General features: G+C 42.0%; 1 protein-coding gene across 8 annotated transcripts in view; it reads right to left on the bottom strand.

Moving 5' to 3' along the window:
- The window catches only part of LOC122552212 (dedicator of cytokinesis protein 7-like), a 176,945-nt gene that overhangs the window by 10,468 nt on the left and 138,648 nt on the right, over positions 1 to 27,829 (bottom strand). For 4 of the 8 annotated variants that reach the window (XM_043694839.2, XM_043694834.2, XM_043694837.2 and 1 more), the window contains 11 exons: positions 27,431 to 27,527; positions 25,492 to 25,626; positions 24,214 to 24,366; positions 19,027 to 19,185; positions 17,956 to 18,056; positions 17,655 to 17,847; positions 16,308 to 16,451; positions 10,161 to 10,292; positions 6,981 to 6,995; positions 2,276 to 2,401; positions 1,428 to 1,517 (listed from right to left, as the gene is read on the bottom strand). In XM_043694839.2, the coding sequence (XP_043550774.2) occupies positions 1,428 to 1,517; positions 2,276 to 2,401; positions 6,981 to 6,995; positions 10,161 to 10,292; positions 16,308 to 16,451; positions 17,655 to 17,847; positions 17,956 to 18,056; positions 19,027 to 19,185; positions 24,214 to 24,366; positions 25,492 to 25,626; positions 27,431 to 27,527 (1,345 nt within the window). Of the gene's footprint in view, positions 1 to 1,427; positions 1,518 to 2,275; positions 2,411 to 2,433; positions 4,200 to 6,980; positions 6,996 to 10,160; positions 10,293 to 16,307; positions 16,452 to 17,654; positions 17,848 to 17,955; positions 18,057 to 19,026; positions 19,186 to 24,213; positions 24,367 to 25,491; positions 25,627 to 27,430; positions 27,528 to 27,829 lie in introns of those variants that run through there. The other 4 variants (XM_043694835.2, XM_043694843.2, XM_043694836.2 and 1 more) reach the window with 3 other exon arrangements.

Here is a 27,829-nt window from a genome sequence, read left to right as displayed (position 1 = left end):
CCATTCAATATGCTTACTTTCCTTCTCTCAAATATTGCAGATATCATGCCACCTACAGTATTTTGACCATTCCACCATCTCAATGTTGCAGCAGTGGACCTCAGAATGATTAACTCTGTTTCTGATTTCAGTATTGTCCCTCTAGCTAATGTAAGTCACTGATGGACAGACTAATTAGAAATAATCCCAGAACTAAATGCTATTGGACACTACTAACCACCTCCAACCAGAAACTGTTCTTGACCTCTCAATCCTTTTCAATAGTTTCCAGTTAGGCACCTTGTCAAAGGCTTTCAAAACATCACCCAATACATCTGTTACAGCCTACAGAACCATCAGACATGCCAAACACAATCTCCCTTCCTAAAACATGTGTACGTTGCTTCCAATCATCTTCTCTTCATCTAGACATTCAGTAATTAAAGATTTAATTAAAGATTTCTACAATTACCTTACCACAGCTGTTAACCAAGCTATAATTACTTAGGACAATTGACTCCCACTTCCAAAAGTGGCCACTCTTGGTCTGCATAACATATTCACTCTCAATTGAATCCTGAAATGAAGTTTCTAGATCCTCTGCTGTTTCTTCCACAATTTTATATAGGCTGTATTCCATCAGGTCTGACATATTATGCTTCTTTAGCTTAACCCAGCTCTCTAATATTTTCCTTTTATCTAACTTTTAAGTGATTTAGGATGTCTGCTCTTCAACAGTTTGTGACATTCAACAAAAAGGTTTAAATATCACTGTCATTTTGTGCTCATCTTTTACTAACTTCACTTCCTTCTGTATTTGTTCCATTGCTAAATATCTAGCCATAACAGGACAAATGCAGAAGTGCATGTCAAGGCAAGAACTGGCTCCTCAAAATAGCTACATGAAGAATTTACCAATTTTTGAAAGAAGAGCAAAAGAACTGCTGCAGAATGCTAGCATTTCACCTTTGAATCATGGACTACAATACAACCAATCTGATGCAAGTCTCTTCTGTTAACTGTTTGTAAGTATCTAAAGCGATTTGACCTTGAGTAATCTTAATGCAGATCCTAATGGAGAAAGACCCACTGCATACGACTCCTCCTATTTGATACTTTTTAATGTGCTAAATTAACAACTTCATACAAAGGTACCAAAAGTATGTTAGGCATTAGAAGTTTTAGATTGGCACAGGACAGGAAGTTGTTAATGTTTGGAACAAAGGTACACAGTTGTATCAGAGCAGGGAGAGCTTTATGCCGCATTTATCAGAGGTAAAACCACATGGAGCACCTGAGGTCACATTGAAGCTCCTCACTTTGACCTGTGCAAAGGTTCTCAAATGCTGTACACTGCAGGATTGAAAGGAATGCATAGGTTGCGAATCAGCCAGGCAGGCTGTGATGGCGAATAATTTTCACCACCATAGTGCTGAGATTGCTGTTACCTTATTAGGATCCAGTTTAGCTTTGTCAACCGGATTGGAATCTTTAATAATCTCAGTAGCCTCTTCACCAAATTGATCACGGTAAAATTCCTGTCACAATGCAGAACGCAATGATTTAATGACAGCATGTACAGAAACCCCCTTAAATCTAAGGACTCATAGCTACACATTATTAAGCCACCCAGTGTTATTGTTATCAGTTCAGACTATGGTTCTATACAACAATTATGCTGTTTCATCTTCTCAGTGAGCATTTATCCTGGACCTCCCACCATGAATGCTAGATCACAGCACTATTAGGTCATGCCCAGTACACAAACAATGTTCACTGAAAGTGCTACTTTAACGGTTAAATCCCACAGTCTCATATCCGTCAGAATTAGGAGTCAGCCACATTTCTAATGGGTAACACTCTTGCAGAGTCAGGTCATGAGTTCAAGTCTCACACTAGAGGGTAAACAAATCTCAGCTGACGCTACAGAGCCCTGCCGAGCAATGCTACACTACAGATTCGTTTTCTGGGTACAAAGTTAAACTGAGGAGTGTGTCCTCTAAGGTGAATGTAAAATATCCCACAAGACTATTAAGAAGAAGAGTAGGGAAGTCATCCCTGGTTCCTTACCCAATATCTATTCCTCAAGTAAAATCATGGAACAGAATATGTTGTCCTTATCACATTCCTGCTTCCTGTGTACAAATTGGTGACTGTGGAATCCCCATTACAACAAAGACTGACTATGCTATGTAAGCTCTTCACTGGCTGTTCAACACTTTGGAATGATTTAAGGTGGTGAAAACCTCCGTAAAGCTCTTTGTCTTGAAGCTAATTTTTTTTCAAACTTACTTACCTCAAGCCGATATGAAATCTCTGCGAGCTTGGTGATCGAGGGCTCCTTGTAAACAAACTCTTGTTCATCCAAATCTCCAAACTTACAACCATAGAAACCAACTCGAAAGTAAGTCCCAAACATCCTCTTCGAGTCCTGTGTAAAGTGAAGACAGGAGTGTGTAAACAATCAAAACAAAGCAAAGCAGTGACTTGTTCAACCCTCTACTGACACTCCACTGCTTAATTCTCATTATTTGGCCAGTATTGCTTATATCAAGGTAATCAGGTAAAGGCTAAAGACTGTAGCTCATTGTTAAAGGTTTTGTTTGGCTGGTCAGCAAACATGGCTTGAAGACCAGTGTTGCTTTTTCTACACTTGTTAATGTGCCCTTACTTCAGATTAATTTCTTGTCCTACTAACACTTTTAAGCATTTTAATCACAATTAAGGCCCCCTGAGAAGGGCAGTACTACTTTAGTATTCTCTTTTGAAAGCTCCCCATCTAGCCCCTCCAAATTATGCTGAATTACTTTTAAGATGTAGCCAGACTGACATTAACTAAACACATTTCAATCACTCTGTAGGTCTCAACTGGATCACTCATTTCTTTCTCCATTCACTTTCCAGAAAATAATTTCCGACATAGTCATAGAGTCATACAGAGGTACAGCATGGAAACAGACCCTTCCATCCAACCCACCCATGCCGACCAGATATCCCAACCCAATCTAGTCCCACCTGCCAACACCCAGCCCATATCTCTCCAAATCCTTCCTATTCATATACCCATCCAATAAATGGTTACAACTGCCAAAGTGGTCAAAGCTGAGCCAGCACCCCAGGCTATTAATCAAGAACATCAACACACAACTTGATGATGCCAAAGCAGGTACAGAAAATGCATGAAATGGTTTTAAATTTATTAGCCTGCTGAGGATGAAGGTAAATCCAGTAAGTGAACAGAAAGTACAAGTGAGAGGCCAGAATGAAAATGATTTATATAGAGATACCAGGAGGGTCTGGGCAGCCTGTTAGCATCTGAAAGGCCCAGCAAGATTGAGTAGTGGGAGCCTGGATGATTTTAACTGCCAGGCCTCAATTAAATAAGCTTGGGCAGTCTCCCACCTTACAGCAAGACAGACGACAGATTGCCTGGCTCATGGGTAGGAATGCCTTGCAGCGTCAGGAAACCATGGCTAAGAAATCTTGGGGACTGTCCCCAGCGGTCAGTTATGATGGGTGGGGAAGACACTGAGTCATGACACAAGGAGACAACAGACCATGGCCATGGGGGATTCAAACTAAAGGTTGGAAACTCAGTTGATTGTAATGACACAGGAATTGGGACATTCTGTATTTCTGCAGTACTCCCCAAGTATTTGGTCAGATTTTGGTCTTGTCAAGGTGAAGTGTTCTGTGGTGGGGAATGATACTTAATACAGAGTGTAAGATAGACTAAATGTGAATCACTATGTAAGAGAGTGTTCTTTTACATTCCCTGAAGATTGAGACTTGACCTCATCAACATATTGCTGACATCTTTGACTTCACCCATGCTTTTTTCCCCCAGATCTTATACTTCAACAGACAGCTGCACAAATTAACAGGCTTGGAAACCTCAGTGACACCCACTCAGGTCCAGACACTGCAGCAGACTTATTTGACCGCACAGTGCCAACTCGCTGTCGAGAGAAGAGCCACTTAATATATCAGCCTAGCTGCCAGGTCCGAAAGGCTAACATTTAATACATTGCAGTGTTCACCCTTCCCAAATTTGTACAGACTTCCATTCAGTTAGTAGACCCTTAGAGAGAATTTTGAAAGTTGGAGTAATGCCCAAGAACTAGGAGTTGATGGAAGAAATGAGTGACTGAACGCCAGAAATATTTGAGATAATTATTTGTTCATTTTAAGTGATCTTCAGTACAAACGATATAATCACTCTAAGTTTGTAGAAAAAAATTAGAGCAACTTACCACAGGGTGAAGTGAGGGGACAGTATGACCAGCAGCAAGTGGAACAAAGGAGAGAGCACACAGAAAGAATCATCAATTGATAAGACTTTGCACCAATCACCAATTATATGTACAGGTGTCCACCCTTGACACCAAGGTGCAAGCGCTGCTGCCAAAATGGACAGTGTGCAACCAAAATCAATTCATACCTCATGAAGTTTCATTTTCCTCCCTCCATTCCAAAAATATAATGTAATTTATAAGCTGCAGGATGATCCCTACCGATCTGTAAACGGTCATTGTTCTATACAATTTGAGGTGAGTGAGAGGGCACACCTCATGCTTCAGAGAGATTTCATTAAGTTTGGATTGTGTGTCCTGACTGGCAGCAGCAGTTCACCTCAGGGTTTGTCACAGGGAAAGGACAACCCACCTCCCTCCACCCCGATAACAGGAAGGAGGCACAATTTTGGCTGAAGAGTTGTCACGTATTACAGTCATAGCTCTCGTTCAGATCTCAATGGAACATATAACCAGGCCACGTATCGTCATAAAGCAACTACATTTCTCTCATAGGGTCTGAATAAATTCAGTACAAGATAAACATGGGCTACAGCACCACAATTAGAAGGAACCCCACTTCCATTGTTCAGTTGAGCTCAACACTGCAGTAAGTTTCTCAATTTAAAACTCCACCCTGGTCACCTCTGAAGCCTTCATATGATGTACCAACGTACTAAGGAGTAACTTACCAGAGGCAAGGGCTTATTGATGACAAAATAGTTCACATCCTTCAATACACTGCAGTGAAATTATGGTACCCACAACTAATGCATTTGAAACATGTCTATTTTCTTAAATGATGAACACAAAAAAAACACTCAAAATTAACAGAAAAAACATTCAGGAACACATCCCTGACTACATGGCACACAGGAGCTATGTTCTAAGAAGAAATCACTTTCCAGTCGCCTTTACAAAGTACAGGGGAAAGTGACTTCATTAAAGCACCCGGCATCCTGCCTAATGCTTTAAAATCTTCACCTCCGCACTGACATAAAACCTGCTGGCTTTCCTCAATAAACCACTGCTTCCTGCAGGCAGTATGCATTCTGCATCTTAACACAAGATGCAGTGTTTTATGACCCAAGGGCTAATGGATTATCTGCCCAGAATCCAACACAGCCACAATCAAGCAGCAACATTTTCCAACACATCTAGCACTTGGTTCGGATCCACCAGAATGTTACTTTGTGTTTTAAAATCAATCAAGATTTTAATTTTCATCCACTCCACCCCAACCATGTTCACGTTCCTTTTTAGTGAATTAGCCAAATTTAAATTTTGTCTAATGTTTTTATGCAGGTTTTTGAAAACACAGAAAAAGAGCAACCCACACATTGACTACCCTTTCCCACTCCTGTGGAGTTGGTGGGAGGAAGCCAGCAGATGTGTTACCAGGTATGCTGTGAACACAAGCAGAAACAGCTGTGTGAGCCACTAGATGTGAGAGATGGAAATTATTTGGTTATAACATGACTTGAAGGTCAGTGTTACAAATGACGTGATCACACTGGGAAACATCAGTCAGCAAAACAGGGTGACTATGGAATTGTCAGGCAATGTGATACTAACTTTAAGCACTCTTCAGGCAGCCCTCTGGATTTATCAGTTCACTGAAGAACATGGAAGAACACCCTAGGAATCCTGAAGGGGAACTCATTTCCCACCTGAAAACTTATAATTTGACAATTTAAAGACCTGGTGATCCTTCCACAGGTCTGGAATTCAACATCATTTCAATTCTCAGCCCTCAGCATCCTAGCTTTCTTCCTTATTCTGAAAGCCTGACAGAGGAATGCCTCCAATACTGCTCCCGAGTTAGTGTTCAAAGAGACACCCTTTTTCATTCTCAAAATGTCAATAGTCTTAACTTTTACAGAGGCAGGTGAAACTCATGCTTCAGGTGAAGTGCAAGTGCAATATCTCAGGGTAAGAGTTCAGGGCTAGATATCTTGGGCAGTCTTCTAGCTTTTCCTTCGATGTTGACTCGTGTTTCTTAGTCATAAATTAGGAAACCCAGTATTGAGCAAGACCTATCCCCCAGAAGAATAAAGTAGATGTACAGCCCAGAAGTTGACTGGCTAGAATCCCTCTGTGCTGAATTTATTAATCTACATTGGAATTTCATTAGGGGGGTGCCTAACTAGTACGGGTGTCCTTAGAATATAGAAAATTACCTAGGAGTTTGGTCCTTGCCGTCTAACCCACATGCATGTAGAGGAGTGTGAACTGCATCAGGCTGGTTTTTCCTACAGTTCCAAGTTGTTTGGTGACACTCACTGTCTAGACTACATCAAGGCTGAATCTCAAAGTATGTTGCAATAGGAACTCAACAGTGAGTCAGCATGAGGGCAGAAAATTAGAAACACACTTTAAAATAGCAAGTGGGACAAGCTAAGAGCAGCCTGCCCGCTGACCTCAACGAGGAAATGCTGTAATGTGAAGGAAACAAAGACAGGAAGAAATCATTGGAAACAGTATAAAAATAAAACCAACAGAAATGAGTAAGTGTCATTCCTTCCCTCCCCACCCTAGCCAATCCGACGGCTGCCTGAAGCAACTTCCAAAGCCTGCACTCAGTTAGTTAGAACATGAGATATTTCCCAGTTGGAGAGTGCGTTGTCTCCTCACATGATACAGCCATAACATGCAAAAGCACCATCATCATACAAACAATCCAATCCACACGGAGTGCATGCAGCCTACCTCCCAGCCAGAACTCTGCACATGGACAGAGAGAGGGAAGGGGAGAAATAAAGCGAGAGAGACAAAATTCACTGATCAATGAATACTCAAACAGATCCAGGAGCTAATACATAATCGTGAGGTCAAGAGTACACACATTATGATGCTGCATTTCAGAGCCACTTAGATCCTATGAGCAAAAGGATGTTTTATCATGGTGTTCTAGTAATGACGACTCTGAAGTGCAAAAATCAGGCAACGCTGCAGCAAATGTCAAACATGGCTGTACAAACCAGCAGAGTGAGAGGTTTACATCACTCAGTGTCATGGTGGGGGGAAGGGATTTATATCAATAGGATAGTGAAGGGCATATATCAAATAAAGTGACAGAAAGGAGTCGATATCATTCAGTGTCACAGTGAGAATTTTATATTAGTCGATGTCACAATGATGGATTTACATTACTCAATGTTATAGCCAGGGGCATACATTTGCTACTGAACAAGACAGAACGGATTGTGTCAACTCAAAATGTACACAGTCAAGGTCACAATGAAGGATATGAACCAGCTCGTGCCACAGTAAAGGGTGGCACTGGCTGATTCATATCAAAGCCAAAGGAATACAGTAGCCACAGACAAAGAAAGGGGGAGGAGGGGAAAGAAGTTGCTCTGGATCACTATTTAGGAAATACATCAATCAACACCTTGGCAAAGAGCAACTGTATATTTGTCATTTTCAGCTTTATTTTTTTCATTCCACTGTAGGAATCCCACCAAACCACTGCCTCCAATGATCAAGTCAAGAGACAAAATTCTCATGTCTCACCACACAGCCTGCAGTTAGCGTCATCACAAAGCTTTGCTTTTATACAGCTTGAAATTCCAAACCATTCTGGTGTTGTACCTTTACAGCTTTGGACACCCATGCCTTCAGGGTAGGAGGAAATGAGACGCTGGCACCAGGAAATGAGTTCAAGGCTACCAGGAGTGGTCGGTGTGCGCGCAGAGTGCATAAAGTCCAGCAACAGGACAAATGGACTCAATAGTAATCATGAAAACAAGCAGCACTGGGAATGCTTGAAAAGGGTCATCAAAGCTTCAAAGTTCCACATCTTTAGCAGTGGACTGGGGCAAGAGGAATCCACGGTACTGGTAACAAAACTCTAAGAGCAGCAGACTGTCACGGTTTGCCGAGCGATGTGCCAAGCATCGAGTTGGGTTGAACATTTTGGCTGGTGGGGTTAATTCTAGCACTCAGACTGGTTGGGAAAGAAGATGGACTTTAAATCTGAAGATGAAAATTAATGTCAAGAACCAAACTTACCATTCTGGATCATTTTCCCTACGAATTGCTTAGAATGTTTTGGGATTATCCTCAGCAGATTTCCAGTTACGTGCATTTTGACTTTTGTTAAAGATGTTCTGTGGTAACCCTCTACATTATTTGAAGAGTGGCTTGATATCAAATACTGAGCAATCTGGAATTATTATGACCTTCCGAGGATGACAGTCAATTATCTATATTCTGTACTTTTAACTAATCGTGGGAAGTAAGATTCATGATCAGTAGCAGACTGCATACCCATGCAGGACCATGTTTAGCTTTCATGAGGGCCACATATCAGGATTTGCCTGCACTGTTAAACTATGTAAGTCAGGGTCACTCACCAGGTTTGACAGCTTGGACTGCAATCAGCCATAAAGTGACGGCACTCGGCCTGTTGAACCAATGTTTTAGCCACTTTACTCAACCAAATGGCGTTTGGACACTGACAGCTACAGCTCTAATCATAGGATTTTGGAATTGACTTAGAACACTTTAAATGCATTTCAAACTTCAGTGTGTTACTTCTTATTGGTGCCTCTGCTTGAACGGTGATTGGTCACATGCCTGACTACTGTAGCAGCCAGTGGGTTTATCACTGATCTCCAAACAGTACACCATCGCCATCTCATGGCATGGACTAGGTACTGCAGGCATGCTGCCACTGCTTTCTAAACCTCCCTAATCATGTCCCCCTCCAAATGGGAATAATACTTTTTGTGACAAGCATATGTACATGCCTGTAGGTTTGTTCTTGTGAAAGGTAGAAAGCTGCAGCAACCCTATCCATTGGGACTAGCAACGCTTTGGAGCTTGAGTTCATCCAAAACCCTGCAACCCATATCCTAATTTGCACAAAGTCCCATTCACCCAATATCTTTGAATTTGCTGTCCTAAATTACATCCTCATTCACCAACTTTAGCTCTTTTGTTCAAATGGCTCCATGTCCTGAATCTCTCATATCTCTGTATTATCCATTCTGAATTCTTTGCAACTTTCCAATTCTCCCCCTGTTGACCGATTTCCACATGGTTACTGGTAGCTGTGCTTTCAGCTGAGACATGATGGTCTGGAATTCCCTCCCTAATCATGTCCACCTCCTCTTTTATAAGATGTTCCTTAAAGCCCAGCTCTTCAACCAAGCATTTCCTCATCTGCCTGAGTGTCTATGTACCCAGGGGTCAAATTTGCTCTGATAATGCTTGAGGGGCTAGGGGACGTTTTCATGCACATCGCATGGTAACGTTAGATACATTTGACAAGGCAATGAAGGCAGAGATATGACATACTTCCCAGAGTGCTGCAGTGAAAGAAATAGCAAACTAGACTGCAGCCAACTCCACAGCACCATTGACAAATTGACAGAATAGACCATCCTCCCTTGATTTACAAAGTGTGGAGGGTGGAGTGCCGAATAGAATAGATTACTTACAGTGTGGAAACAGGCCCTTTGGCCCAACAAGTCCACACTGACCCTCCGAAGAGCAACCCACCCAGACCCATTCCCCTACACCTAACACTACGGGCAATTTAGCATGGCCAATTCACCTAACCTGCACATCTTTAGACTGTGGGAAGAAACCAGATCACCACGCAGACCCGGGGAGAATGTGCAAACTCCAAACAGACAGTTGCCCGAGGCAGGATTTGAACCCGGGTCTCTGGTGCTGTGAGGCAGCAGTGCTAACCACTGTGCCACCGTGCCACCCATAATGAGGAAGGGTTTTAGCTGGAGTGACAGACAAGGACACCCACCGCCACAGAATACTGTACAGGTTTTCAAAAGGCTTATTTATAATTATGTATTTCCAATGTTGCATTTACTGAACAAAACACTAAGCAAAACAAACAGCTATTGAGTTATCACAGAATACCTGATTTGGGATTTTGTTAAAAGCATCCTGTAGTTTTCCATGGATTGTTGCCAGTTTCTTACTGTCCCGGTTGGCCTCATGAATTGGGATCAGGATCTTGTACACTTCATTTACAGCTTCATACATGCCAGCCTGGTGAGGAAAACAAACCACACTATCCACATTAGAACTGAAGAGCAGGATGGAAAGGATCTACTTTCAGACACCTCCACCAGCCCAAAACTAATAAGCAGGATAGGTCGCACCACGGTGGTTCATTCACAGTGCATTCAGCAACCTCCAGATAACTGTTTCTTAATGAGGAAAGAAATCAATGCAGGAGATTTGCTTTTCAGTTAGATGCACATTACACTGTTACAGCTTGTTTGCATAGCACACGCATATCATTATGCTACCATAAAGGAGACTAGCATTGTAACAATGAGATTTTCCTCTAGTACATTATGGTACTGTGGTGGGATTCCATAGCTTTTTTAAAAGATATTTTTACTGAGAATTTTTTTTCTTTATAGTATTATAAGATTACATAAATATAACATTTTACAATTATAACAATTACAACAAACTAACTACCATCTTACTCTACAAAACAAATCAGAATTACACTCACAACCAATTTATAACTAAATAAATAAATAAATAATACCACCTAAGACTTCCAACCTTCAGGAGCATTAATTAGCACACGTGTATGTATTCGGGATTCTTCCTCCCAGGGCACAAGGCTCACTAAACCCAATCACCATGGCTAAACAAATCCCCCAATTAAAATGGCAGACAAGTCTGCTTCCAGGGTAATTCAAAAAGGGCTGCCATGTCTTCTAAAACAAAGTTCCGTTTTATGGTGCACCATGTTTGTGAGGAAATCCAAAGGGATGTGTTCTACAATTAACTTGGGCCATCCCAACAAGCCCAGAGGGTTCTCAGACACCCAGCTCATCAAAATGTTCTTCCTCGCACAGTACGTGAGAATGTTAAACAGCTTTCTTCCATGTGCGTCTAAGGAAGATAAATTTGGCAGACCCAAGAGTACAGACATTGGGTCTCCCTTAACTTCGGACCCCAGACCCCTCTCTATTACTCCTGCCACAAAACTTCAGTACCTACGAAGCTTGTGGCATGACCACAAACAATGAGTGAGGGTTCTACGCTTATTTTGCACTTGGGGCACATTGGAGATGCTCCCTTTTTGAATTTCACAAACCAATCTGGGGCCAAATGAACCCTGTGAAGAACCTTCAACTACATCGCGTGTGTTCTGTTACAGAACGAGATCATTCTCGCATTCTCCCAAATGTCCTCCCATGTCTCTGAGGGAATGTCCCCATCTAACCCTTGCTCCCAGACCTCACATAGTCATTCAAGGCACCACACCCCAATAGGTGATAAAGAGTACTATGCTTGTGGCATGAAGCACCCTCCTCTCTGTGCCAGATCTATACGGGTTGGTCAAAAGTGCAGTTATTTTTTGGATGAAGTCCCTAATCTGGAAGTAACGAGTAAGTTCCCTGCTGGGCAATCTATACTTGCGGCTCATTTGGTTGAAGAACATCACAATCTCCCCCTCAAATAGGTCTCCCCAAACAACAGACTCCCACAGTTGCCCACAGTTTGAATATAGGGTCCATCATCCCTGGCCGGATTCCCGGCATACCAATTATAGGGGTAAGGAAGGAGGTTTTAGATAAACTACCATTTGCTCTGTCACATTGCTCTCTGTATTAATAATGATTGGATTCTGACAGTACTCCATAACTGTCCTCATCTTATCCATACACAACAGACTAGCAAGAGGGCACTTTGCCTGGAAGGCCTCAATATCCAACTATATTGATCTCGGATCCTCACAAGCCCAGTCGCTCATGAAGGACAGAAGGGAGCTTAGTTAGTATCGCTTAATAGCCGGAAAGTCTATTCCCCCCAACCTTGGGGTAACTGCAATTTGGCAAGCTTAACGAGGGGCTACCTGTAATGCTAAATAAAAGAACTAAACCAACTAGTAAGTCTCCACAACATTTGCCTGGGAAATATCAGCATTCGTATGGGATAGAACTGACAAAGAAGGACCTTCATTTTGATAAGTGCTATTCGACCTAACCATGAGATTGGAAGGGCCTCCCATCTTTGAAGGCCTTGTCCAATCTTGTCAAGCAAATGAGCAAAATTAGCCTTAAATAATTGATCAAAGGTGGGAGTAACTAAAATGCCTCAGTAAAGAAAACCCTCTGTGACCATTTAAAGGGGAATCGTAATTCCCCTTTATAAGCAGGTATTCCCATCAGACCCCCCAGGGGCATAGCCTCTGATTTTGCAAAATTGATCTTATATCCCAAAAAAGAGCCAAATAAATTAATACATTGTATTAAATGGGATACAGAAACTGCCGGGTTTGATAAGAGGAGGAGAACATCATCTGCATATAACATAATCTTATGTGCCCATGATCCCACTTCTGGGGCAGCTATGTTAGGGTCTCTACGGATCGCCTCTGCTAGCAGCTCAATCACCAATGTAAACATTAGCGGTGATAGGAGACAACCAATACTGAAGTTACTGGATCTTACATCATTGGTGAGAACCGCAGCCAGAGGGTCACTATACACCTATACTCCACCTATTTGACAAAGACCTCACCTAGACCAAACCGTTCCAGAGTATAAAAAAGATATGGCCATTCCGCACAATCGAATGCCTTCTCTCCGTCTAAAGAGATCACCAAACCCTGAACCGAACGTTGCTGACACACTTGGACCGTATTCAGTAATCTTTAATATTATTGGAGAACCTACGGTCCTTTATTAAATCAGTCTGGTCCCCTTAATAATATAGGGTTGTGTCTTGGATAAAATTTTAAATCTGATTTTAACAGTGAAATGGGACTGTACGAAGCACAGTACTCTGGAGTCTTCCCTTTCTTAGGGATGAGAGAGATGTTAGCCTCTCTCAGGGATGGCGGAGGCAGCCATGACTGTACGAATAGTTGTACATATCCAGTGTCGGCCCTGACAAGATATTTGCAAATTCTTTGTAGAATTCACTCAGGAGACCATCAGCGCTGGGCATCTTCTCACTTTTGGAGCTGTCTTTCTGTCTCCTGTATCTTTGCACTGTCAAGGGGGCATTAAGAAGAGATGCATGTTCCAAGGACAAGCCTGCAAGTTCCAGGTTCTTAAAAAAAAATCCATCCTAGCCCATCAATCCTCACAGCATCCCGACCAATATAGCTCAGTGCATAAACTCCGAAATGCCACATTGATCCTTTTAGAGTCACACATAAGAAACTCAGTGCCTTCCCTAATTGATGTGATGGATTGGAGGGCATTCTTTCTCCTGGCCACCGCCATGCTCAAACAGCCTTTGTATCGGGAAAGAGAGTTCGCTCTTAGCTGTCTGAGTGAGCATGGTTCAATGCAACCCGGAGGGCTGTGACTCACCCCAATTTAGCCATTCACAGCCCATCAAAATAACTGCCACGGTCGCCTTCAACCGTGTCTTGAGCAGATGATGCTGCTCTCCCTTCGATCTCTTCCGGCTAGCTGAATAAGAGATAACTATCCCCCTAGCATAGGCCTTCGCAGTCTCCCAGAGTATAGACGGGTTACTAGCCGTACCCAAATTGATAGCCAACAACGCTTTGAACTCACTCGAGAAGTACTTGACAAGCTTACTGTCCTCGAGTATAAAAGAATCCATCTGCCAATGCTGGGAACCTGTTCCGTTGCCCTTAATCTCAACTTCCAAATACACTGCCGTACAATCAGAAATGGCTATGTTTCCAATTGTACAGGAAAACACCAAAGGTGCTAACAAAAAAGGTCAATCCTGGTATGACACTTGTGTGGATTAGAGAAAAAGGTGAAATCCCTTCCCGTAGCGTGGAGACATCTCCAAATATCCACCAACCCCAATTCCACGCAGAAGTCAACCAATTGCTTGAATTGCAGAGAGACATTTGGGGATCTTTGGGCATTCTATCCACTGTGGGGTTCATGAGGTGATTAAAATCTCCCCTGCTGATAGTATGTCACGTTCCAAGGGCAACCAACTTAGAAAGTGCATCATTCAGGAATTTGAGGTGGTGCGTTGGGGGGGGGGGGGGGGGGGGAAGGGGTGGAAAATAAACATTTAGAATTCCATACTCTTCACCGTGTATTAAAGTTTTAAGAATTAAGAACCGCCTATTTTCATCTTTAACTTGACTTAATAACTTAAATGGGAGACTCTTCTGGACAAATATGGACACTCCCCTGTTCTTAGTGTTAAAGGACGAAAAAAATTTCTATCAAATCCACCTTGATGTAACTTTAGATGCTCCTTCTCATTAAGATGGGCTTCTTGCAACAGGGCAATATCAAGCCTCTCCTTCCTGAGACTTGAAAGTACTTTCTTTTTCTTGACCAGCAAGTGGCTCCCTTTAATATCCCAGATGCACCATTTAAGGAAACTCTTACGCATTTCACTCAATAACAACTCTTGAACCCCCAAGAGGAAGAACCATACTCACAACGCACCGAGTGTAAATAAATAAAGACTCAGTCTAAAAAACACACACACTAAAACTACATTAACAAAACTTTCATAAAACTACCTCTACTAAAAACCAACAAACTAAACACTTGATGGGAGACTCTCCCTCTGCCCACAGGGTGCACTTACACTACCCACATACATCTCCCGAACTCCTTTTAGTTTGAGCCGTGCCCCAAACTCAGGATAAGGATAAATAAAAATAGGGTATTATGAACAAAAAAAAATTTTAAAGTGGGGACTTCACTCACCCCCAAGTCTACCTTGACCTCAATTATCACGATAAAAAAAAACGATAACCAACAACACGTTCTGTAATACAACAATAGAAAGAAAGGAGAAGCACACAAGGTAGAGAGAAAAAATAAAGGGAAAGGAAAAGAGAACCATTATTGTCTATATTCTTTGGACCAACCAGTCTATTTCAAAGTGTCCAGAAAGCTTTTTGCTTTCTCTGAGGAGACAAATACATGCACAGATCCTTTGTGATTAAAGTGGAGCTCTGCCTGGTACCTGATGGAATATTGAATTCCTCAGTCTCTTCTTCACCTCATGGAAGACTTCCTCTTGCAGATCATGGCTGCAGAAAAGTCCCGAGAAAACATAATCTTTGATCTTTTATAAACTCGAGTCTGAGGAGCCTTTCCCAGCAATCTGGAGGCTTCCATTACCTTTTTTTGTCCCTGCTGGAATGGAATTGCACTAGGACCGGGTGGGGGCACTGGTCTGAATCGGGCCTGCGCACCACCACCTGGTGAACTCTTTCAATCTGCACCAGGTCCACCTTGGCATTCCAGCCCAGAAATCGAGGCAGCCATTCTTCAAAGAAACTGGCTGGCCGCGCACCTTCCTCTTGCTCCGACAGCCGGATCACCCAGATGTTTTATCTTCGACCGCGATTTGAGATCATCAACCTGTTCTACCAAGGCCCGTACCTACTTCTCCAGGGCCTGGATATATCCCACCGTGGACTTGACCGCAGTCTCCGACATCGTGGTCCACTGCTCGACCACTTCCTCTCGCTTCCCGAGACTCTGCAGCTCCTGCTCATGCTTCTGCAGCATGGCTGAGATCGGTTGCAGTGTGACGCGACTCTCTACAATCGATGCCTCGATCATCTCCCAGATTTTCGTGATCTCCGCAGCCAGGCCTTGTTGCATAGATGAGTCCATCGGGATTTTGGGGGAGCACCAGCTGCAGCCGTGGGCATGTCCGATGCTGCAGGGGAGTGTCCTGCCTGTTCTGATTTATTCTGTCCTTGACCTCTAATCATCTTCCCTCAATAAAAAAAGATATGAAGCACTTCTCCCAATATTAAACTGTCGATTTCCTGCAAAATAGCTTAGTTGGGGAGGGTAAAAGCACCACTTCACCCGAGTTATGGCGCAGAGCTCAGTAAGGCAGACCTGCTAGATTACCGCCATCTTGGATCCTCTCAGGATTTCATAGTTTTAACAGTACTATCTGGATTGGAAGTGGGTGGTGTACAGATGTGAAATAAATGTTAAATAAATGTCCAGGACAAGGATTCCCAAATGCATAATCAGAGCAAGCGGAGAGGATGTGAGACTGAAATTAGAACAAAACAAGAGGGAAGATACAACTAAATATATTGTATACCATTGTAAAGGAGGCTGCTGCTTGTTCAAGCAATCCCACAAGACCAGCTTCTGTGAAATACTTCCCAGCACAAATGCCTTCTTCATCAGGAGAAAGAACATCATCCGATACAGCTGATTCCTCAAGAACATTTGATGATATGTTCTTTGGGGGAGAAAATGCACAGAATTATAAATATAAATTAAAACTGATTCTTAATCCAAACTTTAATTATATAACAGCTTATATTTATACAGTGAGTTTAATATAATGAGATCTTCCAAGGCGCTGTGAAGGAGCATTATAAAATAATGTATAACACTGAGCCATTTAAGGAAATACCTGGTCAAAAATGTTGGTTTTAAGAGATACCTTGAAGGAGAAAAGTATGTAAAGAAGCAGACAGAAGATCCTCCAGAACATGGGGACTAGGCAACTCGAGGTATGGCAATTAGTGATGGATCAATTAAAATCAGAGATGCTCAAGGAGGTCAGTATTAGATGACTACAGTTCCTCAGAAGGTTGTGGAGCTAGGGGAAATTACAGAGATAAGGAAAGGCAAGGCTGTGAAGGGAAAGCTGGGAAACCAACAATGAGAATGCTTAAATCAAGTTGTTGTTTGTGTGGGAGCCAATATGGGCCAGTGACCACAAAGCTGATAGAGGAATGAGTCACACTGCAAGTTAAGGGTCCAAAGTAATATAGTTGTCATAGAGATGTACAGCACAGAAATAGACGCTTACATACTTTTACACTTTGTTTTGGGCACACATACATTAGTACTTTGCTCAAAGCCCCCAAACATTTCTTATCATTACCAAGCTTTTGTCAGCTAGAATGGCAGATGAGGTATTTTCAGTTATAGAATGCAAACAGCTTTCTCGAAAAGGATATGAACACCATCCTTGTTTAATCTGCAATAAGTGGCACTCAATGTTATGAGGCAGTCCTGAACACTCAGAAATACTTACCCAACAACATGAAAATCTGAATACTACATCTCTATTTGCACCTGACTGAATGGGTAAACTCAACCTGGAGATAGCTAATCTTCACTGCCACTTTCCTTAGCCTCAGGTACCAGCACCTTATAACACAACAAAAAAGAACAAAATATACAGATGCTATAAATCTGCTTGAGGTAGAAAATTCTGGAAAGATTCAACAGATCAGCCAGTACCTATGGAGAGAGAAAAACAAAGTAAATCTTTGAGATTAATGTTATTTAATCAGAACTGAAAGACAGATTCTGATATGCCATCAATCTGAAATGTTAACTTTCTCCCTTCACAGATGCTGCCTCACCTACTGACCATTTCCAGCATTTGCTGGTTTAACTTTGCAAGATTGAACCTTCACCCTCTTACCTGAAAGCTGACACAGCCCACCGGCAGGTACCTACAGTCTTCCAGCATGTTGAGGTATTCTGCCACCAGTGCTGCAGAGTGCACCAGGCACTGTGCCGCTTCAGCGTGGTTAGCTCGCTCGGAGTGCTTCCCTGCCATATTCTGTAACCATGTCAGGCGCAAATCAGGTGATGTCTGATAACCTTTGGCAATTCTATCAGATCAGGACACACAGGTTAGTCCAAAGCTGGTGGATATGAGCTGCATTTCAACACTCTCAATCTTGGAGTGAGCAGAAAGAAACAAAGAATTAGTAATGTACCTGTACATCAGATCCATTAACATTTCTGGATCCTCCTGATGTTCCTTCATCTTCACTGTGTCGGTGAGAATCATGTGCAGGTTAAACACTAAGTCTTGTACCTGAATAGAAAGGAAGTAGGACAGGAAATCACATCAAAGTCATTTTAAAAAAACTTCCCCTAATTTAATAATAAAATAAAGAATAACTATTGATCACTTTTGAAATTCATTCAATACATTAAATATTGCTGAATACCTTTGTCTTGTACTTACCAGTACAAACACAAGTATGCCAAATTTCAAATTATAATAAATTAAAATAGTTGAGAATATTTGAAATTTATCATTGTTACATTTGTCAAAATGAAGATAAAACAAAACCTTCAGCAGACAATTTCTCTTTTCAACGTAGAATTTCATAGAATCCCTACGAGTGTTGAAACAGGCTATTTCGACCCAGCAAGTCCACACCGACCCTCCAAAGAGTATCCCACCCAGACCCATTCCCCTACCCTATTACTCTACATTTCCCCTGACTAATGCACCCATCTACACAATATTCAAGTTCCGTGATACCAAGCGACTCTCTGTATACTTTCAATTAAAATATGTCATGATGTATAGTTCACCTCAAATTTTGTTCCAGAGGTACATCTGACTGTGTTTTCTCATCTCCAGGCAATTGCCAGGAGATCAGACTGGCTTCCAGTGCTTTGCTAAGGAAATCGTTTTGATCAGCCCATTTCTAGGACACATAGACCTCCTGCCATTCACTGATATTCAAAATGGAAGGAGGGATTAAGATGTGGCAATGTAGAAGGCATGTTGTGAGAAGATAATTTAAATGTTCTATTGCCATCATCAGTTCGCGACCTGTCTACTCAGTGGATTTATGGATATGAGGATCGTTATTTGGCTACCAACTTCTGTTGGAAAGACTTTTTCCATTTCCCTTTGGTTAGGGGACTGGTTCTGGTGACCAGTCATGCGCTTGAAATATTACCACTGCCTTTCTCTCACCACAGAAGTAACCTGAACTGCTCAGCACTTACAGCATCTCTGGTTTATTGACAATTTAAAGATGGTCTACCTGCTCAGCAAAGGTGGTCTCCCGCAGCTCTAGGTCCTCCTCCGCATATGTCAGAATGGTCTTCAATGAGCGACGAAGGTATTCTTCATTGAAGTTTTGGGAAGTGCCCACCAATGATGACAATGACATTGTGACTTGCATTTTCACTCGGGCAAAGTTCTGCAGAAAGACTTTTTTTTTCAGTTATTTTTCTTAGGCTTGAGGCTATTTCAAGTATTAATATGCAAGACGAACTCCCAGTATACACTGTGAAAGTGTGGGTGTACGTTTATTCATTACGAGTGGGCGATCAAGGTTAATTTCTTCTGCTGACACCACAAGTCTCCCCCCATTCTGATAAGGACAGTGCATTATATTGCAAAATAAAAGCCACTTTAACTTCCAGATTATCACCAGCAGTAGCCACAATACACAACTTGGTATCAATGAATCACCAATAGTGAAAGTGATGTGACCACTGAATTGCAGAATTACATGTTGCTACTTTCCAGGTACTGCTACTGGCTCCTTTCTACGTCAACAGGGCTAAAGTAGGTCCTTGTTTAAAGTCATCCCTGTTTAATGTTACTTTACCATGTTTTGGTCCCCATATTTAAAAAAAAGACTGTTCAAAGGAGATTCTCTAGGCTAATCCCTGGGATGAAGGGTTGACTTACCAAGAACAGCTAAACAGGTTAGGCCTTTAGTCAGTAAGGTTTAGAGGAATGAAGGGTGATCTGATTGAGATTCTGAGCATACTTGACATGGTAGATGTTGAGAAGATGTTTTCACAAGTGGTGCAGTCTTGCAATAGGGACATTATTACAGAATTACTAAAGACACATTTAAAACTGAGAAGCGAAGGAATTTCTCCTCCCAGTAGGTAGCGAGTGTCTGGCATACTCCACTCCAGAGTCGAAGCGTCTAGATCACTGGAAGTATTTAAAGAAATGTTCGATAGATTTTTGAGCTATCAAAGAGTTGATGGCTATGCTGAGCCTAGGGTTCAGTTGAGTCCACCATGATCTTATTGAGGGGGAGGACAGGCTTAATGGGCCAAATGACCAAATTCCGTGCTTATTTGTTATGTTTTTGTGCTATACGGATGGCCTGTTTTTGCATCCTGCAACTTTGTTTAGTGTACAGAATTCACTTTAACACTGGTTCCTGCATAACCAATAGGCACCCATCCCCCCCGCCCCCCAATTTCTGACCTCAGAGTCATGCCCTCCTGCCCGCTGAAATAACTCATGTACCACTTACTCGGCTTGGATTTGCATTCATTTTCAAGATCCAGATTCAATCCAAAGCTGCAGCTACAATGGCATGGAAGTGAGAAGCTAAGTGGTTCCAATGTCCTGGGGCTTGTTTAATCCATATTCACTATTTTTCTTTTAACTTCATTCACGTGATATGGCATCACTGCCTAGGCCAGCATTCACTGCCCATCCCTAATTGCCCAGAGGGCAGTTGAGAGTCAACCCTGTTGCTGTGGGTCTGGAGTCACTTGTGCACCAGACCAGGTAGGACATTAGTGAACCAGATGGGTTTTCCTGATAATTGCTGGTGGTTTCACAGTCATCATTCCAGGTTTCTTTTGAATGCAAATTCCACTATCTGCAATGGGCGGGAACCCAGATCTCCAGAACATTACCTGGGTCTCCAGATTACTAATTTAGCAATAATACGCTTAGACCATCACCTCCTCATTAGCCTGTATTTAAATAACTTTGAACTCTATTTCTGCCTTGCTGCTCTTCTCTAACGCCTTGCTCACATTGGAAATTCAGTAGAAAGAGGTAAGTGAGCCCTTTTAAAAATAATGAGGCACCAGAAGGATCAGTCAGCAGGAGGATGGTAAGCAAGATCACTGACGAGAGACTGTAGACATTAAGTACATTTTCTTTCATAATTTTAAGCACATTCTAAATTTAATGTCATTTACTATTTCAGAATGTAGCACTGCAACACATTTCAACTTTGAGGGTATAGTGTTTTAATTTGTTTTGCTGATAAGGAAGTTCCTCTAGAATGCAATTAAAACTGGCTCCCATGGACTTTCACTGAAAAGTCATGATTACTAAGAATATAGCCATAACTTTAAGTGAAGATTCATTGTACATGATGCAAATTAAACAACCAGATAACCCCAAATTAATTCTCATCATTTCAAGTTAACAAGTCCAGCTTTGTGATCAGTTCATCAGTTCACCAGAACAATTCTGTTTGGGAAAAAAATGTACAGAATCATAAACTGGTCTACCATAATCTACCATTCAACATTGACTTGGCCACTCAACTACTCTGAGCACACCACTGTCACTTTCCTACTCAATGCATAATTTATCCTCACTCAATGCATCTATTTGATTAATAACATTAATAACCTGGTAGAATAGACACAATGGACAAACAAGTTCAACCTAAATAAATGTGGTAATATATTTTGGTATGTAAAGTAAGTAGGTCACATGACCTGTAAGGTGAAAGTCTAGGGTGGGGTAGGAGAATAAATATGAGGAGAAATTGAGGTCTGCAGATGCTGGAGATCAGAGCTAAAAATGTGTTGCTGGAAAAGCGCAGCAGGTCAGGCAGCATCCAGGGAACAGGAGAATCGACGTTTCGGGCATAAGCCCTTCTTCAGCCCTTCTTTAGGAGAATAAATATACCAATCACTGTAAGTGGCAGCACAAGGTCAGCAAGGCCATTATAATAAAAAAACAAACCAAGCACAAGGATTTATTTCTTGAGACATTATTGAACAAAATGGAAGTTATACTGAACCTGTTTCAAATCTTAGACCACACAGAGTACTGTGTACAGTTCTGGGTCACCAAGTTTTAAAAAGGATGAAGAGGGCATAAGGAAAATTTACACGGATGATACCTGAAATGTGCACCGTGGATATACATATCAGAAAAGGCTATGTCTCTTCTATTAGAAAAAGACTCAGGGATGACCTATTAGAATTCTTTAAAGTTATCAAAGATTTTAATAGATGAGACACAGACAATATTTTCTCTCGTGGGGAAGAGCATAACTAGAAGGGACCATCACTTCTATAGTCATGAATAAATCCAATAGGAAATGCAGAAGAAATATCTTTACCCAAAGAGTTGCAAACAATTTGGAACTCTCTCCACAGGGAGCAATTGAAATGAATTGTATGGATGCATCTAAGGGGTGTCTAAAAACCCGCATATGAAGATGAAGCGAATAGAAGGTTATGCTAATAGTTTAAAATGAGGAAAGACAAGTGGAGAGGCTTGAATGGAGTATAAACACTGGCATTGGCTGGTTGGTCTTAATATCCCATGTATGCAGTAGCCATTTAGAAGCTGAATGCACCTTGGTTACTTAATGTCTTACAGGTAGACAGGGTAATGAAGGCAGCGTTTGGCACACTTGCCTAATTGGTCAGAGTATTGAATGTAGGTGTTTGGATGTCATGTTGCAGCTATACAGAACATTGGTTAAGCCACCTTTGGAATACTGTGTTCAGTTCTAGTCTCCCTGCTTTAGGAAAGATGTTAAGAAATTTAAAAGGGTTCAGAAAAGATTTACAAGGATGTTGCTGGGTTGGAGGTATAGGGAAAGGCTGAATAGACTGGGGCTGTTTTCCCTGCAGCATCGGAGGCTATGGGATGACCTTATAGAGGTTACAAGATCATGAGGGGCATAGATAGGGTATACAAACAAGGTCTTTTTTCCAGGGTAGGAGAGTCCATAAGTTTAAGGTGAGAGGGGAAAGATTTAAAAGGGACATAAGGGGCAACTATTTCATGCAGAGGGTGGTGTGTGTATGGAATGAGCTGCCAGAGAAAGTGGTGGAGGCTGGTACAATTAAAAGGCTGCATTTAAAAGGCATCTAGATGGGCATATGAATAGGAAGGGTTTAGAGGGATATGGGCCAAATGCTGGCAAATGGGACTAGATTAATTTAGGATATCTGGTCAGCATGGACGATTTGGACTGAAGGGTCTGTTTTGGTGCTGTACATCTCTATGATGAGAAATTACTCATCTTGGTCATTCAATACATAATTCATTGTCAAAAGGCATTTTCTTGGTCGCCTCATCCATTCAGTGCATCATCCATTTAATATGTTAAGTACCACTTTGGAAGCCTGTGCTGATTGGAACAATCACAAATGTACACAGTGAGTAAGCAGAAGACTGTAAATGGATTGTTTAGGAAAGGGTTTCTCTCAGAAATATGATTAATATGTACGTTAGAATAATTCCAAATTAACCAAATTACTGATTGGTTATCTTGTAATAACACATTCTTTGGCATCATCAGACCTGCATGTCAAAGCTTGCAGTTAAACGCCACCTTAAAGTCAGGATGGAGAACGCTGCAGAAATTTTCTCATGCTGTTTCAACATTGTCACATTAAGGACAGTATGAGTTGAATCTGAACTACATTACCTCAATTTATAACCAAACTTGCAGTTATACAGTGCTGTTCAAAGTACTCAACAGCAAACAGTATTTTCAAAGTGCTGTCACTCTTGTAACAGAGGGAAACACAGAATTTAGCTTGCACACAATCAATGAGATGCTGACTAGATTATCTGTTTTAATGATGCTAGTTGAGGGATAATAATTGGGTGAGAGAGCTCCCCTGCTCTTCTTCCAATGATGCATTAGGATTTTTATGCTTACCTGAGAAGGCAGATAAAATGTCAGTTTTATATTCTATCCAAAAGAGAGCATTTCCAACAGACAGGCCCACGCTTAATACAGTCCTGCACTGAAGTATGGTGATTTTGAGCTCTTAAGATTGAGAATACAACCAGTAAATTTCTGACTTGGACACGAGTGCTCCCACTAAGTTACAGATGACACCTCAATTCTATTCCAGAAGTGTGAACTAAGTTAAACTATAAAAGTGCACTCCTTGCTGTGCCAATACTGCAGTTTTGCCATTTCACACATCAGCTCCTCCTTATGGTGTCTTGAAGTGAGAACTTAATGCCAAACGAGGGCAGCTTTCTTCTTTCGATTCATGAGTGAAGAAAGCAGAAGCTATTTTACCTGTGGATAGAGGCAACTTTCATTTCACTGTCAGAATTAAAGCAAATCAATCAGGCTCCAGACACAAACGTGAATTTTTTTACCCAGTTGTATAATTCAGATTATTGGTCTTAGAATCAATATTCACTCTCCACAGTTTCACACATTAAAGACACAAAATGTACTTACATTGCCAATCTCAAAGTTTTGCCTCATCAGAAGGTAGAGTGAGGCGCTGGCATGTGCTCGGATAGTTCCCACACTGCTGCTGCAGTGTCGCAGAAGTCTTAGACAGAGATCAGCACAAAGTTCAGTGTCCTCCTCAAACAGCATTTCAGGAAACTACAGAAAGATAAGCAGGAGAGCAATCAATCAATAGATTGAGGGGATCAGCTTCGCATCTCCTGACAGAGGACCAAGTAACAGCTTCACAGCATGTTAATGCAGGAATGACTGCTCATTGACAGGGTTAAACAGGTCGGGCAAAACCAGAAGATCCACTGGCTTTGAGACTCAAATATTCATAGAGTTCCTACAGTGTGGAAGCAGGCCATTCAGCCCATTGAGTCCCCAATGACCCTCCGAAGAGCATCCCACCTCCTTACCCTATCCTTGTAACCACGCATTCCCATGGGTATTCCATCTAACCTGCACATCCCTGGACATATGGGCAATTTAGCATGGCCAATCCAACTAGCCTAAACATCTTTGGATTGTGGGAGGAGCACCCAGAGAAAATCCAGGCAGCCATAGTCATAGAGATGTAGAGCATGGAAACAGACCCTTCGGTCCAACTCATCCATGCTGACCAGCTATCCCAATCCAATCTAGCCCCACCTGCCAGCACCTGGCCCATATCCCTCCTATTCATATACCCATCCAGATGCCTTTTAAATGTTGCAATTGTACCAGCCTTTACCACTTCCCTTTGGCAGCTCATTCCATACACGTACCATCCTCTGCGTGAAAACGTTGCCTCTTAGGTCACTTTTATATCTTTCCCCCCTCACCCTAAACATATGCCCTCTAGTTCTGGACTCCTCACCCCAGGGAAAAGACTTTGTCTATTTATCCTATCCATGCCCCTCATGATTTTATAAACCTCTATAAGGTCACCCATCAGCCTCTGACGCTCCAGGAAAAACAACCCCAACCTATTCAGCCTCTCCCTATAGCTCAAATCCTCCAACTCTGGCAACATCCTTGTAAATCTTTTCTGAACCCTTTCAAGTTTCACAACATCTTTCCGATAGGAAGGAGACCAGAATTGCATGTAGCCCTGGGGAGAATATGCAAACTCCACACAGACAGTCACCTAAGGCTGGAATCAAACTCGGGTGTCTGGCCCTTTGAGTGCCAATCACTTTGCCACCCACATAGATGCTGAGGGTAGAAAAAGTACTGGGAAGTTGAAGCAATTTTCAACAAAAATAATTCATAAAATTCACAAAGGTTGATTATGCTTACCTTAAAGACCAATGCCCGCTGTGTGGCAAAGCAGTGTTGCAGAAAGTGGGCACTCTGGTTAGAAGCCATGGTATGTAGAATGACCTTCAGCACTCCACTCAACACACTCTCTTTTGACTCCGACACCATAACTGTCTGAGTAACCGAAAACAATACAATCATGACATAGCGGACCAATGTCCAGCTAACTGCAATCCAACTTGATGATTTGTTAGTTCATTGGCACAGTTAATATAATTAATTAACTACACTAATTCTGTCTCTTAATTTCACTTCCCCAGCATTACCTACTCATATTTAATGCTTCTGACAGGGGGGCAAGTGAGTTGAGAAGAGGACATAAAGATCTTACAAAGAGATCAGTTAAATCAGTGGGCAAAGATCTGGCAAAAGGAGTAATATATAACTAAGTGTGAAACTGTCCATTTTGGACAAAAAAATGGTATATTATCTGAATGGTCAGAGGTTGCAGAGAGATCTGGACGTCCTAGTGAATGAAGCGCAGAAGGTAAGTATGAAATACAGCAAGTAAACAGGAAAACTAATAGAATGCTATGTTTTATTGCAAAGAGAATTGAATACAAGCGTAAGGAGGTTATATTTCAGTCCTGAAGAAGGGCCTGTGCCCGAAACGTCGAATCTCCTGTTCCCTGGATGCTGCCTGACCTGCTGTGCTGTTCCAGCAATAAAGTTTCAACCTATATTTCAGTCATACAGGGCACTGAAATGATCACATCTGGAATTCTATGCATAATATTGATAACTGTATCTATGGAAGGATATGCGTTGGAAGCAGTTCAGAGAGGTTTACTAGCCTTAGAGTGTGAGTAAATTGCCTTATTAGGAAAGCCTAGATAGATTGATTGGCGGAGCAGGCTTAGAGGAACAAGTACCCTACATTTGTTCCTTGTTCATATGTTCAAATCATTTACTTCATTCTTAACTAAGTACTCATAATTATTTATTTCATCCTTTACATATCATTGGCCCTCCAATGGCACAAAACTATACCACAGCAGATTCACTAAACCCATTCTATCCGAAATGTGAAGCTGCTTCTGTTTTCCAACTCATATCAACAATGTTGCAGCAAACCCTCCAACCAGTTTTATATAAAAACAAGCAGCTTCAATACCAATCATCCACAGCAAGGTGAGGGTACAGAAAGCAAGTTGTCCTTTACTCTCGTCTAACACATGCTTCTTAGATTCTTACCTTGGCACTGCCAGGAATTAATCATGGACTCCCTATAGTGTGGAAATAGGCCATTTGGCCCAACAAGTTCACACTGACCCTCCGTGAATATCCCACCCAGACTCATTCCCCTACCCTATTACTCACGGCACGGTGGCTCAGTGATTAGCACTGTAGCCTCACAGCAGCAGGGTCCCAGGTTCGATTCTGGCCTCGGGTGACTGTCTGTGTGGAGTTTGCACATTCTCCCTGTGTCTGCGTGGGTTTCCACCGGGTGCTCCGGTTTCCTCCCACAGTCCAAAGATGTGCAGGCCAGGTGAACTGGCCATGCTAAATTGTCCATAGTGTTCGGTGCATTGGTTAGAGTGAATGGGTCTGGGTGGGTTACTCTTCGGAGGGACGGTGTGGACTGGTTGGGCCGAAGGGCCTGTTTCCACACTGTAGGGAATCTAATCTAATTTCCCATGACTAATGCACTTAGCCTAATCATCCCTGAACACTGATTTCGCATAGCCAATTCTCCTCAACTGCAGATCTTCGAATTGTGGGAGGAAATTAGAGCACCTGGAGGAAACCCACGCAGGCACAGGGAGAATGTGAAACCTCCACACAGACAGTAGCCCAGGGCTGGAACCGAACCCAGGTCCCTAGCGCTGCGAGGCAGCAGTGCTAACCACTGAGCCACCACGGCTGAAATTACTCCCATAAGCCAACAAGTCAGCCAAAAGAAACCCTGTTTCTTTACCTGAACAATAATTTCAAGTACATCCAAAACTATGAGGTTAGCTTCAGTAACCAGATTCCCATCCACGAGGGTATCATGCTCTAATTCAGCCTTTGTCCTGTGGAGACAGAAAAAAAGAGAGAGAGACTGAAAAGCATCAGCCTGTGTATCCCACTCAAATAGATATATAAGCAAATCTGCCGGCTGGAATACATGCAACAAGAGAACAGGAGAAATCTATTTTATTCATCGTCCAGCAGCCTGTTAGCCACAAAAGCTCTTTCTATCCGTAAGTCTTTGTGGTTTTCTTCACATCCTTTAAAATCTATCACTTCAAAATATCTATTTTCCTTTTAAACACTCTCATTAACTCTGCATCTTGAGCAAAGCGAAGTAGGCGCAGAAACAACAGAGACAGCT

Source organism: Chiloscyllium plagiosum, unplaced genomic scaffold, assembly GCF_037043375.1.
Source record: "Chiloscyllium plagiosum isolate Xiang-an unplaced genomic scaffold, Cpla_swu_hap1 HiC_scaffold_45, whole genome shotgun sequence".
Classification (NCBI taxonomy): Eukaryota; Metazoa; Chordata; class Chondrichthyes; order Orectolobiformes; family Hemiscylliidae; genus Chiloscyllium; species Chiloscyllium plagiosum.
Note: the sequence above shows the minus strand (reverse complement) of the source record. Positions and strands in the feature narration are given on the sequence as shown.